At 35.7% G+C, this 25,519-nt stretch overlaps 1 protein-coding gene across 1 annotated transcript in view; it reads left to right on the forward strand.

Annotated features, from left to right (window-relative positions):
* The window catches only part of UTRN (utrophin), a gene marked incomplete at both ends in the record, with an annotated part of 450,045 nt that overhangs the window by 162,699 nt on the left and 261,827 nt on the right, over positions 1-25,519 (forward strand). The window contains 7 exons of the mRNA XM_079716566.1: positions 5,332-5,482; positions 6,710-6,885; positions 10,563-10,698; positions 12,366-12,515; positions 15,601-15,676; positions 21,264-21,478; positions 23,822-23,939. Of these exons, the coding sequence (XP_079572692.1) occupies positions 5,332-5,482; positions 6,710-6,885; positions 10,563-10,698; positions 12,366-12,515; positions 15,601-15,676; positions 21,264-21,478; positions 23,822-23,939 (1,022 nt within the window). The remainder of the gene's footprint in view (positions 1-5,331; positions 5,483-6,709; positions 6,886-10,562; positions 10,699-12,365; positions 12,516-15,600; positions 15,677-21,263; positions 21,479-23,821; positions 23,940-25,519) is intronic.

Raw genomic sequence — 25,519 nt, forward strand, 5'->3', positions numbered from 1 at the left:
ACACAGAAAAATATACCAGAAAACCTTAGAGACATACACACAAAAATAGGCATGGTGCTCTTCATCTTCTTTTTTTTGTTTTAGCTTACCTATTTCACGTGATTATACAATCCTTGGAAAGGTAACGTTTAATAATCTTTTGGTGTATTTCTTTGTATCAATTTTTAAAAACTTCTCTGTACATTTAGAGAATATCCTCTTACATACAGCTTTATGCATACTTCTGACTTTAATTAGACTTGATTATTAGATGAAAACTAATTTGTTAAAAAATAATAACATTTTAAGGCTCTAGATTGCATCACAGTACTGGTCATTATAACTCTGCCAACAACATATGTGAAAGTGTCCTTCTTACTGAACCCTTGTTAACACTGACAGATTTTTTTTTAGACCTTTGCCAATTGTATAGTGATGGATTACATCTCAATATGATTTTCATTTCTTTGATTATCAGCAAAATTCCAATATTTTTACATATGTTTATTGGTACCAGTGTTATTTCTTCTGTTAGTGGGTAGGTCATGTTCTGTGCTTATTTTTCTATCATAGTATTATTATTTACTTCTTAACTTGCAAAAGCTTTTTTCTATATTAAGAATATTAACCATTCATATTTTTTGTTCATTGCTTAATTACTCACAGCTTTCCATGTACCCTTTGTCTTTGTTAATGGTGTTTTTTGACATATAGAAATTTTAATTTTCTATAATTATATCTTATGTCTTTTCCTTTGTAATTTCATTTTGTTTTTATGCATATAAATTACCTTTTCATTGTGAGAGTAATTAAATATTTATATATATTTAAAACAGTTTTGCTTGATTTAAAATTTACATGTAAAAACTAAACCATCTGAATTTTATTTTGATATGTATTTTGTTTTAAGGCTCCAGTTTGGTGGTTCTATACACCAACTCTTTTTTTAAAATTCTTTTCCATTAGCAATATAGTTCCCTGTGCTATAAAGTAGTACCTTGTTGTTTATCCATTCTATATATAATTGTTTGCATCTGCTAATCCCAAACTCTCAATCCGTCCCTCCCCCCTTCCCCCTTGACAACCACAAGTCTGTTCTCTATGTCTGTAAATAGCAACTCTTTAGTACCAAGAGTAGGGGCCATGCATCCCTACTTTTTAAACACTCCCCAGCTCACTTTTTTATGCAGCCTGAGTTAAGAAACACTAACCTGTTCTATTTTGCTGTGTTTTTCTTAAATAAACAACCAATTTTCTCTATATTTTTTGCTGAATAATTTAACTCTCCATTATTGTTGGTGATACTTCCTTTACCATAAACTTAAAGGCATTTCAACTTCATATTTACTTAATTTTGCTAATTCTGCCTTCTCACACCATTAGTTTTAGTCTAATACATAACATTTTCATTTTTAAAGCATTATTAATTTTTTCATCCAGCACAGTAAATTTTCTCTAATTATTCTAACATTAAAATTCATATTCTTTTTCTATATTTATTCTTCCAGTAAAATTTTAGTCATCTCAATCAATTTTTGAAAAAATGGTGAATTTGAAATGTAGTCTTTCACTCATCTGGGTCCTTTTCTGTGTCCTCAGTAAGGTTTTGAAGATTTGTCTGCATCTTTCCCCCCAGGACTATTACTTGGTAGTTTTGTGCTTTTCTTATTGTTGGTTAGTGTAGAGTTGATGTATGGTAGCTTATTTCTGCATTTTCTGCCCTGCGTGTGTTTGTGTGTGTGTGTGAGTGCGTGCATGCACGTGTGAGTGTATGCTTGTGAGTATGGGTATAAATTTGATTTTCTTGGCCTTTCTTAGTATACTGACACATCATTTGTGTATAATGATAACTTTTCTTCTTTTTTTCAATTATCCTATTTGCATATATGCATCTGGCTAATGTGGCAGAATTTCAAGAACGTTATGATCCGTAACGTTGATTGCAGATATTCATGCCGTTTACTTGATTATAAAAATTTTAACTTTTTAGAAAATACTTTACTCCATAGTTTTTTTTAATTGAGCACAGAACAGTATTCTCTTATGTTAGAAAAGTCTTCTCTATCACATTTTTATTTTATTATTTTGTTTTCTGTGTTTACTAGATTTCATTTGCTAGGAGGTTGTCTCTCTTATTTTCTTTAGCCCAGCACTTGGATGCATTAGTTGATTATGTTCTTATTCTTATTACTAATTTTTATTTAGTTTTTGTCTTCCAACCTTGGTAACCTATCCTAAAATGTTTATTTTTCCCCATTCCTATGTGCCCACTTTTACAAGCAGTAAGTGAGCACTCCTTTCTATTCTTTTCTTTTCATAGAGCATCGAGGCAATGGCAAATATCCTGTGCTTTCATGGTTTCATAACCGTTATCGGTCATGACACCTGGGTGACCACCAAGTCATTTGTCTATGCCAGGTCTCTGTGCTGTTTTGCTTATAAGATTTTTTAAGTATTGTTGGCCTGTGGTAAAAGATAAATACCATGAAAATAAACAGGTATCTTTCTTTGAGAAGTCCCTTATGCCTCCTTTGTAATGGTTCATGGCATTAGCTTTCATATTTTTCCTTAATAAGTAATTTTAGAACCATCTTAGACAAACAGTGGAGAAATAAGCCAGTTATTTCTTCCTTCTCATCTTAGATCCTTGGATCTTTGTGTGTCTTCTCTCCTAAGAATGTCTTCCCAGATATTTATCCTCTGTATCTTCTTTGTGCCTCTCACTGCTGTGTGGACAAAGTTCAGACTTCTTATCTTGACCTTAGAAGCTTTTTAACAGTGTTCTCCAGTTGGCCTAATTTCTAATACCTTATACGTACTGCTCAAAAACAAGTTTTCTTCACTTATTTCACATAAACTTGATTAAAATTTCCTTTACCTTCTTTACCTTCCCAGCTTTCTGATTCTTACTCAGAATTCCATCTTTTATCAGGAATAGTTTTCCTTCTTAATTTAATCAGTCATTCTTTTTTCCATCATTTAAAAAGTGTTTAAAACTCAGTTTCATCATAGAAGACTTCACCCATCCACCTACCTATGTATACCTATACCTATCTATCCGTGCACCATTCATTTAATGAATATTTATTGGGTGCCGACTAATGAAGATTGTCTTAATATATTCTCTTAGTGTTTTGTTTGAAGTGCTCTTATTTTCATTATGCCCAATAGAACATTGCTTCCCTGTGGGCACTCAACAAATATTAATGGAATTTTTATTCAGTGATTTTCATGGAAGAAGGAAACATAAAGATTATTTAGGAGTTAGCGATGTCAGGGACCATTTTATTATTTTTAAAAATAATAATATTACCTTTTTATTATATAAACATTTTAGTAGAATCATTAAAATTTCAGAGATCTCTTCTAAACTTCTCCTGGTACCACTAGTCTAAACAAAGAGGCAGAGGGAAATTCTTTAGGATTCCAATCCAACAGAGCTTTTCTTTTTTACACTTATATGTTCCAAATATGACAAGCACTGGAGTTTGGCTTTATCTCATTTCTAAAGGAGTTGTGTTTGAATAGAAGTCTTGATAGTCTTTGTTTCATTGCCTAATCTGAGCTTTGCAGGCACTCCCATCCTGTGCTGTGTTCAGGTCAATGGAACACACTGGATTAGTCCCCGCACAGAGTATGCTAGTCTGCTAGGGCAGCTATAATAAGATACCACAGTCAAGGTGGCTTAAACAACAGACATTTATTTTCTGTCAGTTCTGGAGGCTGGTACCAGAAGAGTTAGTTTCCGGTGAGGCTTCTCTTACTGGCCTGCAGATGGCCACCTTCTCACTGTATCCTTACCTTACATGGCCTTTCCTCTGTGCTCTTGCAAAGAGAGAGAAAGAGACAGAGAGACAGAGAGGCAGAAAGAGGCAGACATAGAGAGAGATATCTCTGGTGTCTCTCCCTCTTATTAGGACAACAGTCCTATGGGATTAATGACCCACATGACCTCATTTAACCTTAATTACCTCCCTAAACACCCTGTCCCCAATATAGTCATGTCGGGGGTTAGGGCTTCAAGATATGAATTTTGGGGGATGCAATTCCGTGCATAACACAGAGATAATAGACTGCAAAGAAATTTTTTTTAACATCTTTATTGGAGTATAATTGCTTTACAATGATGTGCTGGTTTCTGCTTTATATCAAGTGAATCAGCTATACATATACATATATCCCCATATCTCCTCCCTCTTGCATCTCCCTCCCACCCTCCCTATCCCACCCCTCTAGGTGGTCACAAAGCACCGAGCTGATCTCCCTGTGCTATGCAGCTGCTTCCCACTAGCTAGCTATTTTACATTTGGTAATGTATATATGTCCATGCCACTCTCTCACTTCGTCCCAGCTTACCCTTCCCCCTCCCCGTGTCCTCAAGTCCATTCTCTACATCTGTGTCTTTATTCCTGTCCTGCCCCTAGGTTCTTCAGAAACTTTTTTTTTTTTTTTTTTTTAGATTCCATATATATGTGTTAGCATATGGTATTTTTCTCTTTCTGACTTACTTCACTCTGTGTGACAGACTCTAGGTCCATCCACCTCAATACAAATAACTCAATTTCATTTCTTTTTATGGCTGAGTAATATTCCATTGTATATATGTGACACATCTTCTTTATCTATTCATCTGTCAATGGACACTTAGGTTGCTTCCATGTGCTGGCTATTGTAAATAGAGGTGCAATGAACATTGTGGTACATGACTCTTTCTGAATTATGGTTTTCTTCAGGTATATGCCCAGTAGTGGGATTGCTGGGTCGTATGGTAGCTCTATTTTTAGTTTTTTAAGGACCCTCCATACTGTTCTCCATAGTGGCTGTATCAATTTACATTCCCACCAACAGTAACTGCAAGGAAATTTTGAAGTGTTTTGGCCTTTGGGGTTTTGTTCTAGCTGGGAACTAAGTGTTCTGGAAGTAAAACACGCTATTTTTTTCCTAAGGGAATAGAGTAATTAATCATATTTTACACTTCATGGTGTTTGAAATGTTAAGTGTTTAAAGTTGGGTGGGTTAACATGCCTGCAGCTAATCTATCTTGATTTTCCAAGCCAGAGAAGGCTTCTTTTCAGTTAAAATGCTGCCTAGTGTGTGTGTATGTGTGCATGAATATGGGGGGTGGTGTGGTGTATGCAGATTGCTTTGCTCTTGGTATGATGCATGTTTCTCTAAGAGGAATCATTAACTGTAATCCACTACGGAAACTGGTCTTACAGAGCAGTGAGCTGTGAATTCACTCATTTTGAGGCTTTCAGTTTAAATGAGGTTTGAATTTTCATTTTAGAAAATTGCTTCTAGACGGTCCTGGAAAGTTGGGAAACCTATTTTATTCTGTTTGTTGTCCTCTAGTTATTTCGATAGGGCTGTGGAAGAATGGAGACAGTTCCATTGTGACCTCAATGACCTCACACAGTGGATAACGGAAGCTGAAGAGTTGCTGGCTGATACTTTTGCTCCAGATGGTGGCCTGGACTTAGAGAAAGCCAGGATACATCAGCAGGTGAGTGCTTTCTGTCAGAGGATGAGGATCTGCTAAAAAAGGTGGCATATTTATTTAGTATGCGCCATTTAAGACAGATTTCGAAAGTAGGGGCTCACTATATTAATTTTTCAGGAGTATATAGACAATCTGTAATTTTTGTTCCAGTTCTAGTTTCCAGTTTTAAAGGTTTAAGAGAAAATGGTTATTTCTGGTTTTAATTAGGATTTTAAAGAAATTTAAATAAAAAAATACTCTTTAGTGGAATATGTGAAAAACAATTTTATTTTAAAAATTTTATGTTTAGAATAACACTTGTAAAATTTTGTACTCAAGACTACATCAAGGCCAGAACGATATCTGCATACCTCACCTCTATTTTCTATACTTAAACACTTAGGCATCTTATGTTTCTTTGTATCATTGATCATTATCATAAAAGTAAATTATTCTTGAGCTATATCAGGACAGCTGCTCATGTAAGTCTAATTCAGTCTTGGGAAAATATAACACAATAGCTAAATCAGTTCTACTGATAATAATGGGTCATTAAAAATAATGGTTGAAAGCAAGCAAAATTTCATTTTACCATTGTTGAAGATATTTTCTCTTTTATTAAATTTTTAAAATATATTTTATGTAGAAGGCTTCTGAGGAGTTAGAAAATGCTTTTATTTTTCTCATAAATATGTTAATGCATTTTTTTCTTATTTTTAGAGTTATAGAGAAGTGCTTAAATTTGACTTTAAAATATCCTTTCTTAATCCGTTGCTTAAAAATTTACAGACCAGTGAAGCAATGTCTCAGTAAAATGCACATTGAGGGTTACTTATATATGGTAGGACGTAATGGTATATAGGGGTAGAGGGTTTAACATTTTTTTAAGAGACACTTTCAAGCACGTGTATAGAAGATAGGCAATTCACTTCAATCAAACATGATTGATGCTTATGCGTCAATGTAAACAGCAGTGATTTATTTTATGTTATTAGGCTGTCCTCTTCCACTCTATTTTGCCTGATGACATTCATGAGAGTGGGTTAGATTTCAAAATAGATTTCATTTAATATGTTCAATGAAATGTAATTGAAGTGTTAAAAATGGCTTTTTCATATACGTAAAATATCCTTCCAGGTCTTTGTTTCTCTAACACTTAAATTGACACCACACCAATGGTACCTGGGTGGTTTCATTACAGAACAGTTTAGTTTAGAAGTGGAGGTAATCTTGAGTTGTTCTCTGTCACAGGAGCTCGAGGAGGGCATCGGCAGCCACCAGCCCAGTTTTGCAGCACTAAACAGAACTGGGGATGGGATTGTACAGAAACTCTCCCCGACAGATGGAAGCTTCTTGAAGGACAAGCTGGCAGGTTTAAACCAACGCTGGGGTGCAATCGCTGCAGAAGTGAAGGATCGGCGGCCAAGGTGATTTAGCCGTGATAATTTACATGTCAAAAAACCCTTTATTTCTCTTTTTCCTTTTTATTATGATATGTGACTATGTGGCAGAAACTTGAAGTAGGTGGAGGAACACTCTGGACTCCCAGTCTGAAGATCTGGATTCAGGGCCAGGCCTCTCCCTCACTCATATCCTGACCGGGCCTCAGGGTCTTCATGAGTAATCCCTCTCACTCGGTAGTTCTTGGTGTCTAAGGGTGTCCTATATCCTTATATGTCAGTGCTGAGTACATAGTACAGTTCCTCATTTATGTGACATAATAAATATAATGTATTATTGTGCGTTTTTATGTCAGATTATGTTACAATGCCTCAGATTTTATTAGGGTGTCTTCTGATTACAAACACGTTTGATTACCAGTGAATATAATACTCAACATTACACATATTATTTTATATATTACTGTACAGTTATTTGAAGTTATGTTTTGAGACAATCAAGTTTTAATGGATGATTCCTACTTAATACATTTCATCTCATTAATGGTCTTTTTTTGGGGGAGCGGGTTAATGATAGTTTTGGGTTAAAAAGTCCCAGGTAATTTTTTTCCTGCTAATTTTAACTCTGTAGATGATGTATTATTTTAGTGATAAGCTATTGTTATGTTAAAGGACAATCTAATACTTTATCAAGTATATAGTATGACATAAAATATTGAACTTTGAATATTTGGCTTATGGCTGCTTTTTGTAAAATAGCATCATCTGTTATTTTGTGTGTTTTGGTAGGAGTCAAATCATAGTTTGTGTGTCTTGGTTGAGAGGTTGCCATGTGGAAGAGACAGGGTTTGGCCTCATTTAATCGTCACAACTACTCTCTGAGGGGACTATTTAGACCCATTGTACAGCTTTGGAAACCGAGGCTCAGAGAGGAGAGGTTAAGTAACTTGTCTAGGGTCTCACAGAAAATTAGTGACAGTGCTAAGTTATGCTCTTAAATACTACGCCTGTAAAACTTGGGAAGACCTCAGAGTTCGCTGGCCAAGTTTCCTCCCCTGTGAATGAAAACTAGGATATCTTCTTAGAGGAGTGTCACGAAGACTAAAGGAGACGGTGTTTGTAAAAAGTATTATTCTCTGACTATTCATAGTAAACATGAACCACTAAGGAACTCAGAGAGACTAAGATGAAGAATATGTTTAAAGGAAAAAATGATCTGATGTGGTTAAATGACGCATTATTAAGAAGATAGAGTGTTGTCACAGACACAGGGCAGATGGATTGTGGAATTGAGGCATCTCAGGGGAGGGATCCTGAAGCTGTTTTTGAAGCATTTACAGCAATTTTCCATAAATTCCCCTTACGGATGGCCTTGTAGGGAAAAGGCACAGAACAGACAAGGTGGGAGGCATTAAATAGTATGGCCAGGTAAGAAATCTGTGAAGGTTGGATGGTGAGGAGGCTTCAGGGCACCAGGGGCAGGATTGGAAGCTGAGGTCCCATGGGATTTATGTGCCATGGTAGTGAGTCGGCAGGGAGAGGCCTTCTAGCTTGAGAATGATCTATCTCTCAGGTCTTCTTAAGGAAAAAGATGTACCTGCTGGCATAGTATTAACAATAACTGCAGGAATTCCCTTAATCAATTTCAATGGCTCTCTGTGGAACGTGGTAATTATTGCTCCTGGGACTAACAAGGTGAAGCTAATACATGTTTTGCTCATTTTTTTGGAAGAGAAAAGAATAATGAATCTCTTCTCCAGCATATTATATTTTAACTAAAACAATATTTGTTTTCATAAATTCCTGTTTAACTTTACTTCAGGTTGTAATTTATCTCAAATTGGGGCCACCTTGCAATTTTATGGGCTTTTATGTGTACTGTTATCAGTCGTTGAGAAACAGCACACGGCTCAATTTATTTTTGTATTGAGTGCCAGTCATTAAATATTTACACAGTTCAGCAACTTATGGTGTTATTCCTTAATGAGCAATTGTTACCTACTGTTTGAACGTGAATTTATAACTTGTTTTTACTTAGTGATAACATTTAAAATGTAGATTATATTTAGCTAGTTTGCAGATGAAAATTTTGTGTGACTCAAATATGTCTTATTGAAATTACTTGATAATGTTCGCTTTCTTCATAGATATATTTTCAAAATACTAAATTAGTCATGATTATGAAACATTGGAAATTTAAATTACACCTTTTTTTTTTGAAACACAAGGTCTATAGTAGTATTTGAGTTGTTTCCAAAGTTGTTATTTAAAGACTCTTCCATACAGAGGGTAAATTACCTGTTTTGGTACTGGTAGTCTAAACAATTCGTACTATTGCTTTATTTATTTATTTTTTAAAATCTTGAAGCAGTGCTGTCTCCTGATGGATACTTAAAAATGAAAGCTTGTGATTTTGTAGTGATTGTCATAAATTTGTTTTAATTGAAGAATAGTTTATTTACAGTGTTGTATTGTGTGAGTCTCAGGTGTGCCACAAAGTGATTCAGTTTATATATATAATATATATATTCTTTTTTATCGATAGATTCTTTTCCCTTATAGGTTATTACAAAATATTGAGCATACTTCCCCGTGCTATACATTAGGTCCTTGTTGGTTATCTATTTCGTATATAGTATTGTATATACGTTAATCCCAAACTCCTAATTTATTCCTCCCCCCTTTCCCTTATCAGTTTTTTAAACATTAAAATAGTTTATTTGTGATTAAAAAGAAAAAGTCATAGACATAAAAAATGTAAATTCTTATTAGGGATGACATAATGTAATTCATTTAAAAAATTGCTTTCTATTTTTAAACCAGCAGCTAATAACAGCAGCTATAAAAATGATACCACCACCAAGCTCTAAATAGCTTTCAAACTCTTTCTTAAAAATACATAATCTTGTTTGTCATGAGTTCTAGTCATATTCTCATCTTTTGACAGATGGTTTATATAATTATAAATGTTATTCTTATAGCATTAAAAAGATGTAATTGAGGCAGTTTTTTTTATATTCATGACTATTTGTTTCCTTATAGCCTTTAAAACTTTGACTTTGTTTTTTCTAGATTTGTTTTATAACTTGGTGCTGTATTCAAATATAATACTTATTTTAATAAGCTAATCAAATTTCTATTTTTTCTTGTCTTTCTTAATATTTGTAAAAATTTCCCATTCTCAGTATCTTGCCTTGTTCTTGTTCTTTCTTTCTTATGAATAGAGTAATAGTTGCAACCTAATGTGAATAATATGTCATATAATGATACGTTTCTATCTCCATAGAGTACTCATAAAGAATTATGTATTTTTCCTTAATTATTTTAGATAAAGACATTTTTCATGTTTTCTTTTTAAAACCTCCATTATGTTGTACAGTGGTATCTAGCTTAAAATAAGTCCTTTGTATTAAATGTCTGTATAGTTTTTCACGATGAGAGAAGACAACATTATTTAGTTTTAATGTTTTTTAATTTAATGAAGGAAGAAATCTTATTCTTACGTTTGCAAATAATCTTTGGTATTGCAGAACATATGTATTACTATTAACACTCATTTACGAATACATATTAAAATAATTAATACATATTAAAATAATTATTTTGTGTGTGACATATTTAGTCAGAATATCTAATGCAAATATATAATGTTCTAGTTAATTGGATATTTTTTCTCAGTATTTTTCAATAATATAATCTTTTAGGTTAAAAGGAGAAAGTAAGCAAGTGATGGATTATAGAAAAAGACTAGATGAGATTATCTGTTGGTTAACAAAGGCCGAGAATGCTGTGCAAGAAAGATCAACCACTGAGCTGGAAGAAAACCTGCAAGAATTAACAGTAAGGGGTTCATTTGTCTCTATATTTGCCAGTGCTTTTTGATGCATGAATATTTTCACTGCAAATAAGATACTGCATGACTGAAGAAGAAAAGGGGAAGAAACTTTGTCCTTTTTGGTAAATGTGGTGAACTTTAAAGAGGAATATCTTTTTTTTTTTTTAATTTTAAAGAGCAGCTGTCATTTTATTCTTGCAGTGGTAAGGCTTCACACACATAAAAGTAATAAGTCATGTGGTCTCAGTATTGGACCAAAGTTTTCTGGAATATTTTAAACAGACGTCATCATTTTAGAATATAATAATGCTGTGAAGTATAGTTTTTGCTTTTGGACTTAGAAGATAATTACTGATTACTATCTATAAAACTGAGTCCTATAAGAAGACTCAAAGTGAGTTGAGAGTAACTCACTGCAGCTTACTATGGACTTAGCATCATGGTTGTATTAATCAAATTTTCTTTGTTGATCTGCAACCAACAAGAATTGTTTATAGTTGTATAGGTCTACAACATATAAAAATACATAAATATATATAGATATGTTAATATACCCAAATATCCATACATTTTTATATCCACAAATGTTATATTTTTGTGCTAAGAATTAAAGTACTTGTAGTAGAACAATAAGCATAATGTGCTCACATTTTTACTAAACAAAAAGAAATTGTGTGGATACACACATCTGTGTGCAACAAAGTATACCCACTAATCTGATAAGAGATTTTTTCTAAAGGAGTATGATTGAGGTATTGTGGGAAAGAAACTTTTAATATTGATGAAAAATACATGGCAAACAATTATTAAGTTTTCTTTTCAAAATGTGACAAATATCTAACAAACTTGCTCCTGTCTTATCTAAAAATTTCAATAGTTTTCTTGGAATGTACCTTTTGTAAACAATTTGGGGGCAGTCACAGGGGATGGGACAGCATATTAGGGTAGGTAGAGATAAGGTAGAGATGCATGCCTAAAATGCTCCTGTTTTTTCTGCGGTTTTTTTTTTTTTTTGCCTTTCATTAGAATAGACATTTTATTAGCAAAGAACAGAATGTTAAGTTGTCGATGTAAATATGATATAATATGACCCTGTTAAGAGACAGGGGGTCAGGGGTAGTAGTTCATGTACACACAATGCACACTGAAGGTGGGAGGTCATTCCCAAATTAGTTACAGTTTGTTAAGATAAGTTCAGGCATCTTAGAGGTTTATTTTCCATTTAAGAAATTAAAGGTCCACATTTATAGGAGTACAGTAAGTTGCTGACGTATGAAGGAGTTCTGTTCCGAGAGCGCATTTGTAAGTCCAATTTGTTTGTAAGTCCAACAAAGTTAGCCTAGGTACCCAACTAGCACAATTGGCTATATAATACTGTACTGTAATAGGTTTATAATACTTTTCACACAGATAATATGTACATAAAAAACAAACACAAAAAATAAAGAAAACATTTTTAATCTTTATAGTACAGTACCTTGAAAAGTACAGTAGTACAGTACAACAGCTGGCATACAGGGGGTGGCACGCATGTTCGCATCTTTGAAAGTTCGCAACTTGAAGGTTCATATGTAGGGGACTTACTGTATTTCCAAAGAGATTCCTAATACAGTTCTTGATCTTTTTCTGGTATGACAACCTTTTAACCATACCTCTCTTATGACTCCTTTAGGACTTAATCCAGGAGATGGATGATCAAGCTGAAAAACTCAAATGGCTGAATAGAACTGAATTAGAAATGCTTTCAGATAAAAGTCTGAGTTTACATGAAAGAGAAAAAATTTCAGAAAGCTTAAGAACTGTAAATTCGACATGGAATAAGGTGTGTGTTAAGAATTACTGTGACACCTTTCTCATGTTTACTGATTTTGTTGTTAAAGAAGTGGAATCAGGCAACTGTTTTACTTTTAAGTATACCCAAATATGGGCACATTTTATTAATGCTTACTAATATTGATAATTATATTTTTTTCACCTGTCATGGATGGAAGCATGTGTTCTCAAAGAATACTTATTTTACATGGAATATTTTTGGCCTAGGAGATTTATACATTATATACTATATTAAATAATGAGTATATATTAGAATCAGGCAATAAAATGCTAATAATTATACTCTGAAAATGAAAGCATTAAAATAACTTTGTGATGTTGCATGTGACTTTTCACATACGTAGATTTATTTTTAATGATTTTATTCATTCAACATGTATTTACTAGGTTCCACGTGGGATGTAATGGTATGTGGCTATAAATATGACTAAGATAAAGTCCTTTCTCTCATACTGTTACTTTTTTTGCAGTTGAAACACAGGTAGATAAAGTAATAGATTTCTATATATTTTGGCTTGGGTACATACCATAACAGAGTGTGAGGTCTCTCTGGGACATTGAATGGATATGTTTCTGCCCTGGTTTGGATAGGTCCCATATCAGTCATTTTCCCCCCTCTCTATCCTTTTAAAATGATAGCACTCATTCTATATCTAATGATTTGGGTGCTTTATTGATCTAGCCTCTCTGCTTGAGAATTACCGTCTTGATGAGTTACCGTTACTGATGACTCACACATCTGTATCTCTGGCCTGGACTCTCTCATTACTCTAGACTTCATCACAGCTGCCTGCTCAGCATCTCCACTTCAGTGTCTAATAGGTATCTCAGACTAACATACAAAGTCAAACTCCTGATCTCCACCTCCCTCCTGTGCCTTAGTATACTTCTCCCACCTCAGTTACTGGTAATTACATCCTTCTTGTGTTTTATGCCAAAAACCCTGGACTCAGTCTTATGACATGTGAATTATCTCAATTAAAAACAAACAAACACGTAAACCTTGGAGTCACTATCATCAGCTTCTCCTTCAAAATACCTGTCTCTTTGATGGGACGGTTTGAATGGATGGCTAGATGACTAGATACATGATAAGGCAAATACAGCAAAATTTTAACAATTGTACATATTGAGTGGCACGTGGTTGTTCCCTGGGCAATTCTTTCGGCTTTTCTTAGGTTTGCGAAATTTCATAAATTTGACCATTTCTCACTACCCCGTGGCCACTAAGTTGTTTCAAGCCACTGTCTTCTCTTGTTGTATGATTCCTACAATGGCCACTTCACTAGTCTTCCTGTTTCCTCCTTTTCCCTTTGTCAGTCTCTTCTCAAGAAAGCAGCCAAAGTACTTGTTAAAACATAACTCAGTTTAAGTAACTCCCCTGAACAAAGCCCACTAATGGTATTCCATCACATTCAGAGGAAAGGCCAAAGTCCTTACTGTGACTTATTAGGTTCATCATGTTCTGGCTTCCTGTTATCTCTCTGACTTCATCTGCTACTCTCTCTCCCTGTGCTGCTTTCCAGACTTGTTGGCCCCGTGTCAAACATGCCAGACTCAGCTTGTGCATGTTCAGTCAGAGCACATGTATTTATTTAACACAGAGGATGTCAATGGGTATTGTGTTCAATAGGGTATCGTGGTCACTTTGGGAGCACGATGTTAGATAGAGCCAAACCTTCCTTTATCATAGGACTTCACATAGATTTTACACTAATTATGTGAATTACGAATGTCTAAGACCAAGCAATGCTTACTCTATAGAGAATTTCAACAAGCACATTTTAAGAAATACTAATCTGAGATGTTTCATTCATTCATGCTTTTATTCATTCACTTAATAGGTTTTTTACCAGACTCTCATTTTATGCCAGGCACCATTTTAAGAGCTAGGAATACAGTAAAGAGCATGAAAATGCTTCTAACCCAAAGAGCTTATTGTGGGTAAGACAAGTAGATAAACAATTATAACAAAGAGGTATCCATGGGGACATAAAGGTAGGGCACCTACCTGGCTTTGGGTGATAACCGTGGAAGATTTTGTGGAGATCATATCCAAGCTAAGATAATAAAAGATGAATGAGTATTGGTCAGATGGAGAATGGAGGAAAAAGCATTGCAGGGAAAAGAAGCAGTAAGTGAAATGGTCTAGAGGGGACAGAGAGTGAATCTGGGTCCTGGAAGTAGCTCAATATGAATTGGAAGGACAAGAGATGCTTGCAGAGACCTAGGGGCCTCACCATGCATCACAAGGAATTCGAGTTCCGTCTTGAGGCTATTTCACCACCTTGAAAGCAGTGGGAAACTGTTGATGGGTTTTAAACAAGTTACATTTTGAAAGATCACTATAGCTGCACCACAGAGATGGATGGAGCGAACCCAAGGATGGATATGCTTAGGACATCAGGACATCAAGTAACTCCTCTGAGCAAAGCCCACCATCCAGATCAGGGTAACTGATCTGGAAAAATAGTTAGAGTTATTAGACAACTTTGTGAAGAGAGTGTCAAGGAGGCAGATGATGAATCCATATTTGGACACGTCTGAATGTACAGTTGACAGGGAAAGCTGGACTGAAGATACGTTTTGGGGAGTCTTCAGCCTCTTAAAACTCCGCATGATAAGTGAAACCATTAGAAACCAGGACCCAGGGAGAGAGGCCAGTATCGAGGGTTAGAAGACCAAAAAACCTACCCTGTAGAATGTTGGTATTTGGTGGATGGGCCGAGGAAAATGAGCTGGGGAAGGACACTTAGAAGATCAGTCAGAGGGATGGGAGTAAAATCAAGATCGTAGAATACTAACAAAATGCAAGGGAGAGGGAGTGGCAGCATTAAATATTGCAAAGGGGCAAGGCAGTTAAGGACTGGATGACATTCTTGATGCTAGTGGAGCTGAGGGTCAAGCAAGACTGCAGTGGATAGTGGTTAGTGAAAGTGGACACAGAAGCTTAGGCACTGAGGGGGAGGAAAGTGGCGGCATTATCATTTAGAAGGACGCTTCCTCTTCAGAAAACATAATCGTCTTTATTTATATACTATCCTTCTCTTTTTCTCTTTGGCCTGATGCTCTAGATATGCAGAGAAGTGCCTAGTGCGCTGAAGGAACGCATCCAGGAACCCTGTTCTGTTTCTCAGACAAGAATTGCTGGTAAGATACAGTTTATTTCTTTACAAATTTTTTTATACATAACAAAATTTTATGATTACGAGCATTGTATGTGAATTAGAAAAACTTATTTAAAAACACAATGCAGTGGTGATTTCTTATTCTGCTTTCAATCATTTGAAAAGAACATCTTCTCTAAACACAAGACATATTTCACTGCCCAGTGTGTGCAAGGCATTCCCTTTCATGGGAGGTGAGACTTTTAGCCTTTCCTGGGACCAGAGTAGAACCAGATGCTGCTGGAGGCAAGGGAAGAGGCAAGGTGAGGACACTGAAAAATAGTTTTCTGGGGACATTTTGAAGTGAACAATTCTCCTAACTCGCTGTCCTGATTCTGTTCTTATCTTACCAGTCCTCGATAATCTATTCTTCTGATAGCAGCTAAGTGATGCTTTAGAAACAGGTTTGATGTCACTCCTTTGATTTCAGTCTCTTAATCACTTCCATCATACATAAGTGAGTTCTACAGTCTTACCATGGTCCAGAAGACCATGTGTGATCTGTCTGCTACCTGTCTCTGTAATCCCATTTCTTATCACTTTTTCCTTTCTTCATTCTGCCTCAAACACACTAGTCTTCTTGCTGTTTCTAACATGCCATGAACATTTCCATTTATGGTCTTTGTGCTCGCTGTTTCTTCTTTCTTTCTTACCCAAATGTCCTTCCCTCAGATATTGCATGTTTCACACACTCGCTTCGTTCAGTTCTCTTCTCAAATATTCCCTTCTTAGATGAACCTTTCCTGACCTGACCACCCTATGTCAGATACATCCTCTCTCCAAGATACATCCTGTTTCTCTCCAACTTCTTGCATTGGTTTTACTTCGTGACGTATATCCATGCACCCCCACCAGAATGCAAACTCTGTGAGGTCAAGGCCTTTGTCTTACACATTCCCATACCTGTAGCATCTAGTCAAGTGCCTTGCACATTGTAGGTTCTTAATAGATATTTGATGAAACAATGAATGAATATTTAGGTTGTTTTCAATTTTTTTAAAGTACAAAACGTGACAGTGAGGATTGGTCAGAATGATGTATGAGGCATTCTCTAGGGTATGTGGTGGTGAATCATTGGGGTGATCGTGGTGAGTACGGGCAACTTTACTTTGCTAGCTGCTGCCTAGACTAGTTGTTCCAGGTTACCCTTCCACCAGCTGAATGTGAGGCTTCTCATTGTTCTACGTTGTTTCCAGCGCTCCAACATTTTATTCCCAGGACTGCTGTATGTTTTTTAAAATTATTGATTACCCCCAAAGACCTTTTGTTTGTGTGAGTTATGTCTATCAATATTTACCTAATTAGAAAGTAAAACTGAGAAATTTCAAAACTTATTTGTTTGTTAACTTGTTAAAATAACAATAATAAAAAACATTCTGTTAATAAAATATTTTATAAGGTATTAACATAAGAAAGTATATTTTCCAAAACAAAAAAAAATAGAAAAATGATATGACATTACATTTTGGAAAATCTTTAAGTTTCTGTCGTAAGAGAAGACACCTGGATTCTTGTATCTGCTTCTTCATTTGCTCTATTGTGATATCATATGTCATGTAGCCTTGAGTAAAACGCCACTCTACATTTGAGAAGGAATGAGCAGGAAGAGGCAAATAACTTACTATGATGATGAGCGTAGTTTTGGCATCCACCCCTTGAAAGGGTCTCTAGGCACCCAGAGCTCCCCAGACATCACATTAGTTACCTATGACCTGTGGAGATAGGACACTTCATTTTAATTTGCATTTCCTTAATTACTTGTGTGCTTGAGCCTTTTAAAAATATGTTTATTGTGTTTCTTATTTCCTCTTCTGTGGATTGTTGGTTGATGTTTTTTGAGTTTGAAAAAGCTACTTTTGTTACTAATTCCTTGTCTGGAATGTGCATTGCAAATACCTTCTCCCTTAATCTGTGGCTTTTAAAATTTTTATTTGTGGTACTATTTTCAGAATTCTTAAACATTAATGATCTATTAATAGCTTTCCTTTTTGTGATTTATTTTAGAAATCCTCTATTACTCTGAAGTCATAAAGATATTCTTCTATATTTTACAATTTTAGTTTTCATATGCAGGTCCTTAATTCCACTGAAAATTAATTTTCCTAAGGTGCACGTGAGGTCAAAATCTGTCCCATCATCTTCCCGCTGCAGCCATGGGTCACCACTTTTCCCAGCATCATTTATTGACCAGTAAATGCCTCCTCATTGATCTATAATGTAGTCTCTGCCAAGGTCAGGCTTCTCTGCCACCTATGCACTGTGGCTGTTCTCTTCTAGTGGTCTGTTTGAATGTCTGGATCTGTAATACACGAGGTTAATCATTCATTATTAGCTGAGTAATACAACTAAATATCAGGTAGGGCATGACCCTCTATCAAATATAAAATGTTTTGACTGTTCTTGGCCCTTTTCTTTCCTATGTTAATTTTAAAATCAAAACTTGAATGTATAATTTGGTCAAGTTACACACAAACCTGTTGGGATTTTTTTTATATTGTGCTGAATTTACAGATTGACTACATTTTTTAGAAAATTATTTAAGCCTCATTTAATATACCTTATGCTAAAGTGGGTCTAGATAGATCTAATAATTAATTCAACCACCTCTTGTGTAAAAACTAAAGAAAAACAATTACCAGTCTCCCACTGTTCAAAATAAGACAAAAACATACAAACAAAAAATATAGAGAAAATATATATCAAATCTTTGGAGAAGACAAGAGTAAGTTCTGAGAAAACAGTCCCCCAAGACAGATTTATGGATTTGCTCAACTGAACTTTGTTAACATCTATATGATAAAAAGAAAACAAATTAAATACTAAAATAGAAACATTGTTTTCAGCAATGTGACGGGGTTTATCTTTCTTGCATAAAGAGTTCATCCAGGGCTTCCCTGGTGGCACAGTTGTTGAGAGTCCGCCTGCCGATGCAGGGGACACGGGTTCGTGCCCCGGTCTGGGAAGATCCCACATGCCGCAGAGCGGCTGGGCCCGTGAGCCATGGCCGCTGAGCCTGCACGTCCGGAGCCTGTGCTCTGCAAAAGAGTTCATCCAAATTGATAAGGAAGCAGATAAAGAACACATACAGTTATAAATTATACCATATTTGATTACCAGACATGAAGAATATTTATCCTCACTGGTAACCAAAAAGACATGAAATGAAGCAATGGTGAAAGATGTGTGTTTATCCGTAGAGATAGAATTTTGTTTGTGTGGATGCAGGATGTTCATCAGTTCCACACACTGCTGGAAGTCTATATTTCCAACTTTTAAGGAAAACAGTTTGGCAATCAATAGTAGATACATTAAGTTTTTTCATATTTTTTAACCTAGTAATTCTGTTTTGGGAAATTTCTACTAAGGTGTCAGTCAGAGCTGTAAAGAATACACAAAAAGATACTTCTTGCAAGTTCTTTTTTTTTCTGGTTTTTGTTGGGTTTTTTTGCAAGTTTTCTTTTTAATTCAACAAATATTTATTGAGCACCTACTATGTGCCAAGTATAGTTCTAGGTGTCAGGGTTTCATCAGTAAATACACATAATAAATAAGTGGAATACATGGTATATTGGAAGAAAAACAGAGAAGTGTAAGAGAGACTGTACCACTGATGTTGGCCGTGGAGCACATGAGGAAATCAGGTGTGCTGAGAGGATATTGAAATTTTAAAAAGAATATCAAGAGACCTCATTTAGAAGATGATAAGTAGGCAAAGCCTAAGAGCAAAAGCACTTTTGTTGAATTTCCTTAATATTATTCTTTATGTTCTCTGATGCACTGTTGTGATAGGAATTTAAATATCCTTGACAGATGGCTATAGCTGCACCTGTGTTAAGTTCTATGCTTCTTTACACCCAGTTTTTTTCTAGTTTTATTGAGAAATAATTGACATACATCACTGTATAAGTTTAAGGCATACAGCATGATGGTTTGATTTACATGTATTGTGAAGTGATTACCATAAATGGATCTTCTCATATAGATACAATTAAAAAAAGAAAAAAGGAAAAAAAATTTCTCCTTATGATGAGAACTCATAGGATTTACTCTCAACAACTGTCCTATATATCATACAGCAGTGTTAACTGTAGTCTTCATGTTGTACATTACATCCTTGGTACTTGTTTATCTTGTAACTGGAAGTTCGTACCTTTTGACCACCTTTCTCCAATTTCCTCTCCCCCCACCCTTCACCTCTGGTAACCACAGGTCTGAATGATCTCTTTTCCTATGAATTTTTTTTCTTTTTAGATACCATATATGAGATCATACATATTTGTCTTTCTCTGTCTGACTTACTTTACTTTGCCTTCAAGGTCCATCCATGGTGTCTAAAATGATAGGATTTTCTCATTCTTATGTCTGAATTATATGTATACATTTCAATACTAACCCCTTATCAGATATATGGTTTGCTCATATTTTTTTTCCCATTCTGTGTAGGTTGTCTTTTCACTTTGTTGTATTGATGGCTTCTTTTGCTGTGTAGCAGCTTTTTAGTTTGTTGTAGTCCCACTTGTTCAGTTTTGATTTTGTTGCGTATTCAAAGAGTCAACACCATGACCCAGGTCAAGGAGCTTTATTCCTATGTTTTCCTCTAGGAGTTTCATGGTTTCGGGTCTTACATTTAAGTCTTTAATCCATTTTGAGTTAGTTTTTTGCGAGTGGTGTAAGACATGGGTCCAAATTTACTGTTTTATGTGTGAATGTTCAATTATCTTAGCACCATTTATTGAAAAGACTATCTTTTCTCCATTGTATGTTCTTGGCTCCTTTGTCAAATGTTAGTTGACCGTATATGCAAGCTCTTTTTTAAAGTAAAAGTTCAGAGGTAGCCTAAGTATCCAGCTGTAGGAAAAGAGGTAACTAAAAGTTAGAGACTATATACATAGATTATTACATAGGTATTCACAGTGATGTTTATTAAAAGTGACTAATGCTCATGTTGTAAAGGGAAGTGAAAAAGAACAGAAAATTACAAATAAAATGGCTTTACAATTAAAGCAAAAACATCTTGACAAAATAAAATAACACTCCTAATTTTCTCATGGTTGATGTACTTTTTATTTTATTTCCTCTTGATATCAGCGTTAGTTACTTCTGAGTTATTGCTGCCCTAGAATGTGGTGAGACTGTGTGTTTAATTGCCATTATGGCAACCAAAAACATATAGATACTTCAGGAAATACCATTGCCATTTCAGTATTAAAAAATAAAAACCGGGCTTCCCTGGTGGCGCAGTGGTTGAGAGTCCGCCTTCTGATGCAGGGGACACGGGTTTGTGCCCTGGTCCAGGAGGATCCCGCGTGCCACGGAGCAGCTGGGCCCGTGAGCCATGGCTGCTGAGCCTGCGCGTCCGGAGCCTGTGCTCCCCAACAGGAGAGGCCGCAGCGGTGAGAGGCCCGCGTGCCACAAAAAAATAAATAGATAAAAAAATAAAAATAAAAACCTCTTTCAATTGTTTTACTTAAACTAAATTTTACATAAATACACATACATGTCACCATTACATCACCACAGTCAGATTATCCTGCTGTGTTATTGATACTTTGCTATGTTTTTTATTTCAGCTCATCCCAGTGTCCAAAAGGTGGTGCTAGCATCATCTGCATCAGATATTCCTGTTCAGTCTCCTCGTACTTCAGAAATTTCAGTTCCTGCTGATCTGGATAAAACGATAACAGAACTGGCCGACTGGCTGGTGTTGATCGACCAGATGCTGAAGTCCAACATTGTCACTGTCGGGGATGTAGAAGAGATCAATAAGACAATCTCCCGAATGAAAGTAGGTACTAGTGTAAAGGCTTGTCATGGAAACACCAAGATCTGTTTGGATCACTTTTGTTTATCTTAAACTCTGGGAGGATGAGCTTTAAAGAATTCTTGACCTGTCAAACAGCCGCCCTGGGCTAGCTCTGATGAGTAAAGCTTTTCTTGCATTTGTGCTGTTTTTGTAAGAACAGGTTTAACAATGTGAGCTGTAGAGTCACTGTATTTTTATGATCTAAGACTGGTATCATAAATCCAGCCACATCACTATAAATGTAAACTGGTGTTACATTTAATGACTAGTGTCATGGAGAATAATTTGTTGAAGCGCCTTTTCAATTTATATTTCACAATGAGCTTATTTGTTTAATTGCTGACATCGTTAAGTGAGAATCTCCTGACTATAATTTTATTTCTATACATATGCCATCTAATATCAATTTGTAAAGTTCTTTTTTCCACATTCAGTGTGTTTTTGGTACTGGGCTGTGTGTGTCTAGGGATATGGAAAAGAATATACCAGATAGAAACTGGGAATGAACCATGAAATAATAACAGCTCTTGCTAACTCTTATTAAGTGCTTAATGTATGCTAGGTATTTTTCTGAGTATTTTACATATATTATTTCATTCACTTTAATAATCTTGTGAGGTAGGTATCAGTTTTATTCCCATATTAAAAACATGTGTGGCCAGGCACAGTCTAATAAAAGCTGCAGGACAGGTACACGCCACCTGTAAGGGGGAGCCAGAATGAGGAAAGGGATTACATCCACAGTGAAGGAAGGCAGACTACATGGGATTTTGACATTTAGAGGCAAAGTAAATGGCATTCCTGGTATAGGGACCAGGGTGAATAAAGACATGAGGTGGGGAGCATTAAGCATATTGGGTCAAGAACTGTGCAGGAAAGAGGTGTAGTGGGAAGTAAGAGAGCAAAGGCAGCTCAAGTTCACATCATGAAGGAGCTTGTGGACCATGCAAAGGTCTTTGGACGTTTAGTCTGTAAGCAGTTGCCAAGCATCTTGATTTTCCCTTGTTTTTTTTTTTTTTTTTTAAGATGTTGGGGGTAGGAGTTTAGTAATTTATTTATTTATTTTTGCTGTGTTGGGTCTTCGTTTCTGTGCGAGGGCTTTCTCTAGTTGTGGCAAGCGGGGGCCAGTCTTCATCGCGGTGCGCAGGCCTCTTACTATCGCGGCCTCTCTTGTTGCGGAGCACAGGCTCCAGACGCGCAGACTCAGCAGTTGTGGCTCACAGGCCTAGTTGCTCCGCAGCATGTGGGATCCTCCCAGACCAGGACTCGAACCCGTGTCCCCTGCATTAGCAGGCGGATTCTCAACCACTGCGCCACCAGGGAAGCCCCCCTTTTTCTTTTTTAAATTGTGGCTGGAGACTGATGATACCAATGCTCTGCTTGAGTAAGAAGACTGGGAATTGTGCAAGAGACGCTTAAAACAAGGAGAAAAGCCCTTGCTGAGGGGCTGAGATGATGCTGTTGCAATTAGCAGAAATCAGGAACAGAAGAAATGGAATGTGGATGAGGGTTTGATTGATTTAGTTTCAAATATGTTGTGCTGAGAGGCCCTTATGCCATTTAGAAGGAAATGATCAGCATTCATTGAACTGTGTCTTTGCGATTCAGGATTAGAAGTTGTGAATAAGCCATTTAGAAATAATATTTGACACTGTAGGAATAATTGAAATCTGAAAAATTAGGGAATTCACAGAGGAAGAGCTGGGAGAGAATCTTTGGAAACTGTGTTTTCTAATCTTTATGGCTATTAGTTCTATACTTAAAACACACCATTTTCCGGATATTGCTAACTTTTCTCCCATATTTATTAGTACTAAGAGACACAAACTTTCTAGAGCAGCAGTTTTTCATGTCTAAGATTATTTAATTTGCAGTGATTCCAATTAGGGTTTTTCTAATACTTTACCTCCATCCCTGTAGATGCCATTAGTTTATGTTTGTATTTGATGTAGGACAGATATGCAAAGCCTCAGCTGCAGAAATCACTACTGATGTTTTGAAAGCACTTTTTAGTTTTCAAAGAAATTTTCTTCGTTTAATATCCTCAGAGTTGATATAGCTGAACTGCAAGCATTTTATTATTTCTTTTTGTGAAAATAAAAACACAGAGAGGTAAAGTGCCTTGCCTGGTGATCCAGGTGATAAGTGGGAGAGCTGAGACTTGAAGCTAGGACCTCTGACTTCAATTCCTGCACTTTCTCTGCTACATCACTATCTCTCATAGGAGGAAAACAACAAGTTTTATGTCAGCACACCAATTTTGCTTTGTTACTATTTTATCATATGGCTTATTAACCTATTTTAACAATCATTTTGTCTTAACAGATCACAAAGGCTGACTTAGAACAGCGCCATCCTCAGCTTGATTATGTTTTTACATTGGCACAGAATTTGAAAAATAAAGCTTCCAGTTCAGATGTGAGAACAGCAATCACAGAAAAATGTAGGTTCTTAAAAAAATTATATATCATCATTCACTTTCCCTGAAAATGGTAACACATACACATACACACATACATTTTTGAAGATTATTCAACCAGAAATTAATATTATTTGATAATTTGATACTCTATTAATAAAATAGCTTTCCCTTGTTTTTTATTTTTTGTGAACATTGTCATAATTCCCTTATGAATTCCTTAAAGTATTAATATCATTACTTTTAAGTAATTACTGATACATTGAAGTTTTTTCTTTTAAGTTAGAATTTCTTTTAAAGGAACCAAAAAAACCCCAAAAGTTAGAGAAACCCATAGGAATGCAAATCCATTCTTCTGTTATATTCACTGAAACCAAATCTTACTGTGTCTCTTAACTCATCTTCTCAAAAGTCATTCCAAAAATATTTATTGAGCAGTTACTATACACCTGTGTGCCTGGCACGAAGTTGGGAATACTTTAGTTAAACACAAAATAAACCAAAAATTAAATACAAAACAGCAACAACAAAGTTCCCTGTTTCAAATTTGCTTTCTGGCTTAAAAGCATCCGTTAAATCTGTATGACATACAAAACAAAGTCAAAATTCTCAAGCATGTCACATAGGGGCAATCAGTCTGCTTCCATCACTCCCTTTCTCTCTTTAGCCCTCAGCACTGTCTGTAACTATTCTGTATTGTATCTATTCTTTAACATGCCCTGACATTTCTTAGTCTCCTTACCTTTATTCACATTATTTTTTTCTTCTTGGCCTCTCCCCAGGTGAAATTCTACTCAGCAGCTAAAATGTCACCTCCTTTGTGAAGTCTCTCCCACCCTCTTTTAGTCTCTGGTGAACTATATTTTCCATCTTTAGTTCCTGCTGTGACCTTTCCTCCCATAATTTCGTTGTAGATCTCACAGTTAATTCTCTCTCCCCTCCATAGACTGTAAATACTCCCCTTTTTGGCCCTGAGGCCTCCTCCGTGGTCCAGTACCAATTAGTTACTTAATAAATATTTATTTGTGGCAGAATATAAACTGGAAGGTATTTTATTACCTAGTCTAATATTTCTGAAGGAAAGTCAACTATTCCCCCTATAAAAACTGTTTTGATTTCAAAATAAATGTTGCAGCAACAAGGTTATTATAAGAGATGAATTAGCAGAGAACTTTTAGTGTGTCACAATATTGGTTTATTTTTACTAAGTAAGCCATTTTCTTTCCCCCCCTTTTTTTTTTTTTTTTTTTAATTAACTGGTGGATTGCTTCTGCCTATCGAACTCTGGAGTGACCCTGTTTCCCATCACATGGCAAAGGAGCTTCTCAGCTTTGGTGACACCAAACTATTTACAAAGGCTTCTCCACTTTGCTTTTTCTACCATCTTTTGTTTTTTCCTCCACCCCTCCTCTCTGTCCAAAGTTTGCTTTAAGGTTTTCTTCTCCCGAATATCTTCCTTTTTCAATTTAACTCCCTCTTTTTGTTTTCTCTCAATTTTTTCTAGTATAGAGGCTGCATGGTCCATATCACCATTCATTATATGAAAAACCACCCTCAGCCAGAGGGTACTACCAATAGTAACTTGCTTTTTGCACTTATTTCCA

The sequence above is a fragment of the Hyperoodon ampullatus genome, assembly GCF_949752795.1.
Source record: "Hyperoodon ampullatus genome assembly, chromosome: 12".
NCBI lineage: Eukaryota > Metazoa > Chordata > Mammalia > Artiodactyla > Ziphiidae > Hyperoodon > Hyperoodon ampullatus.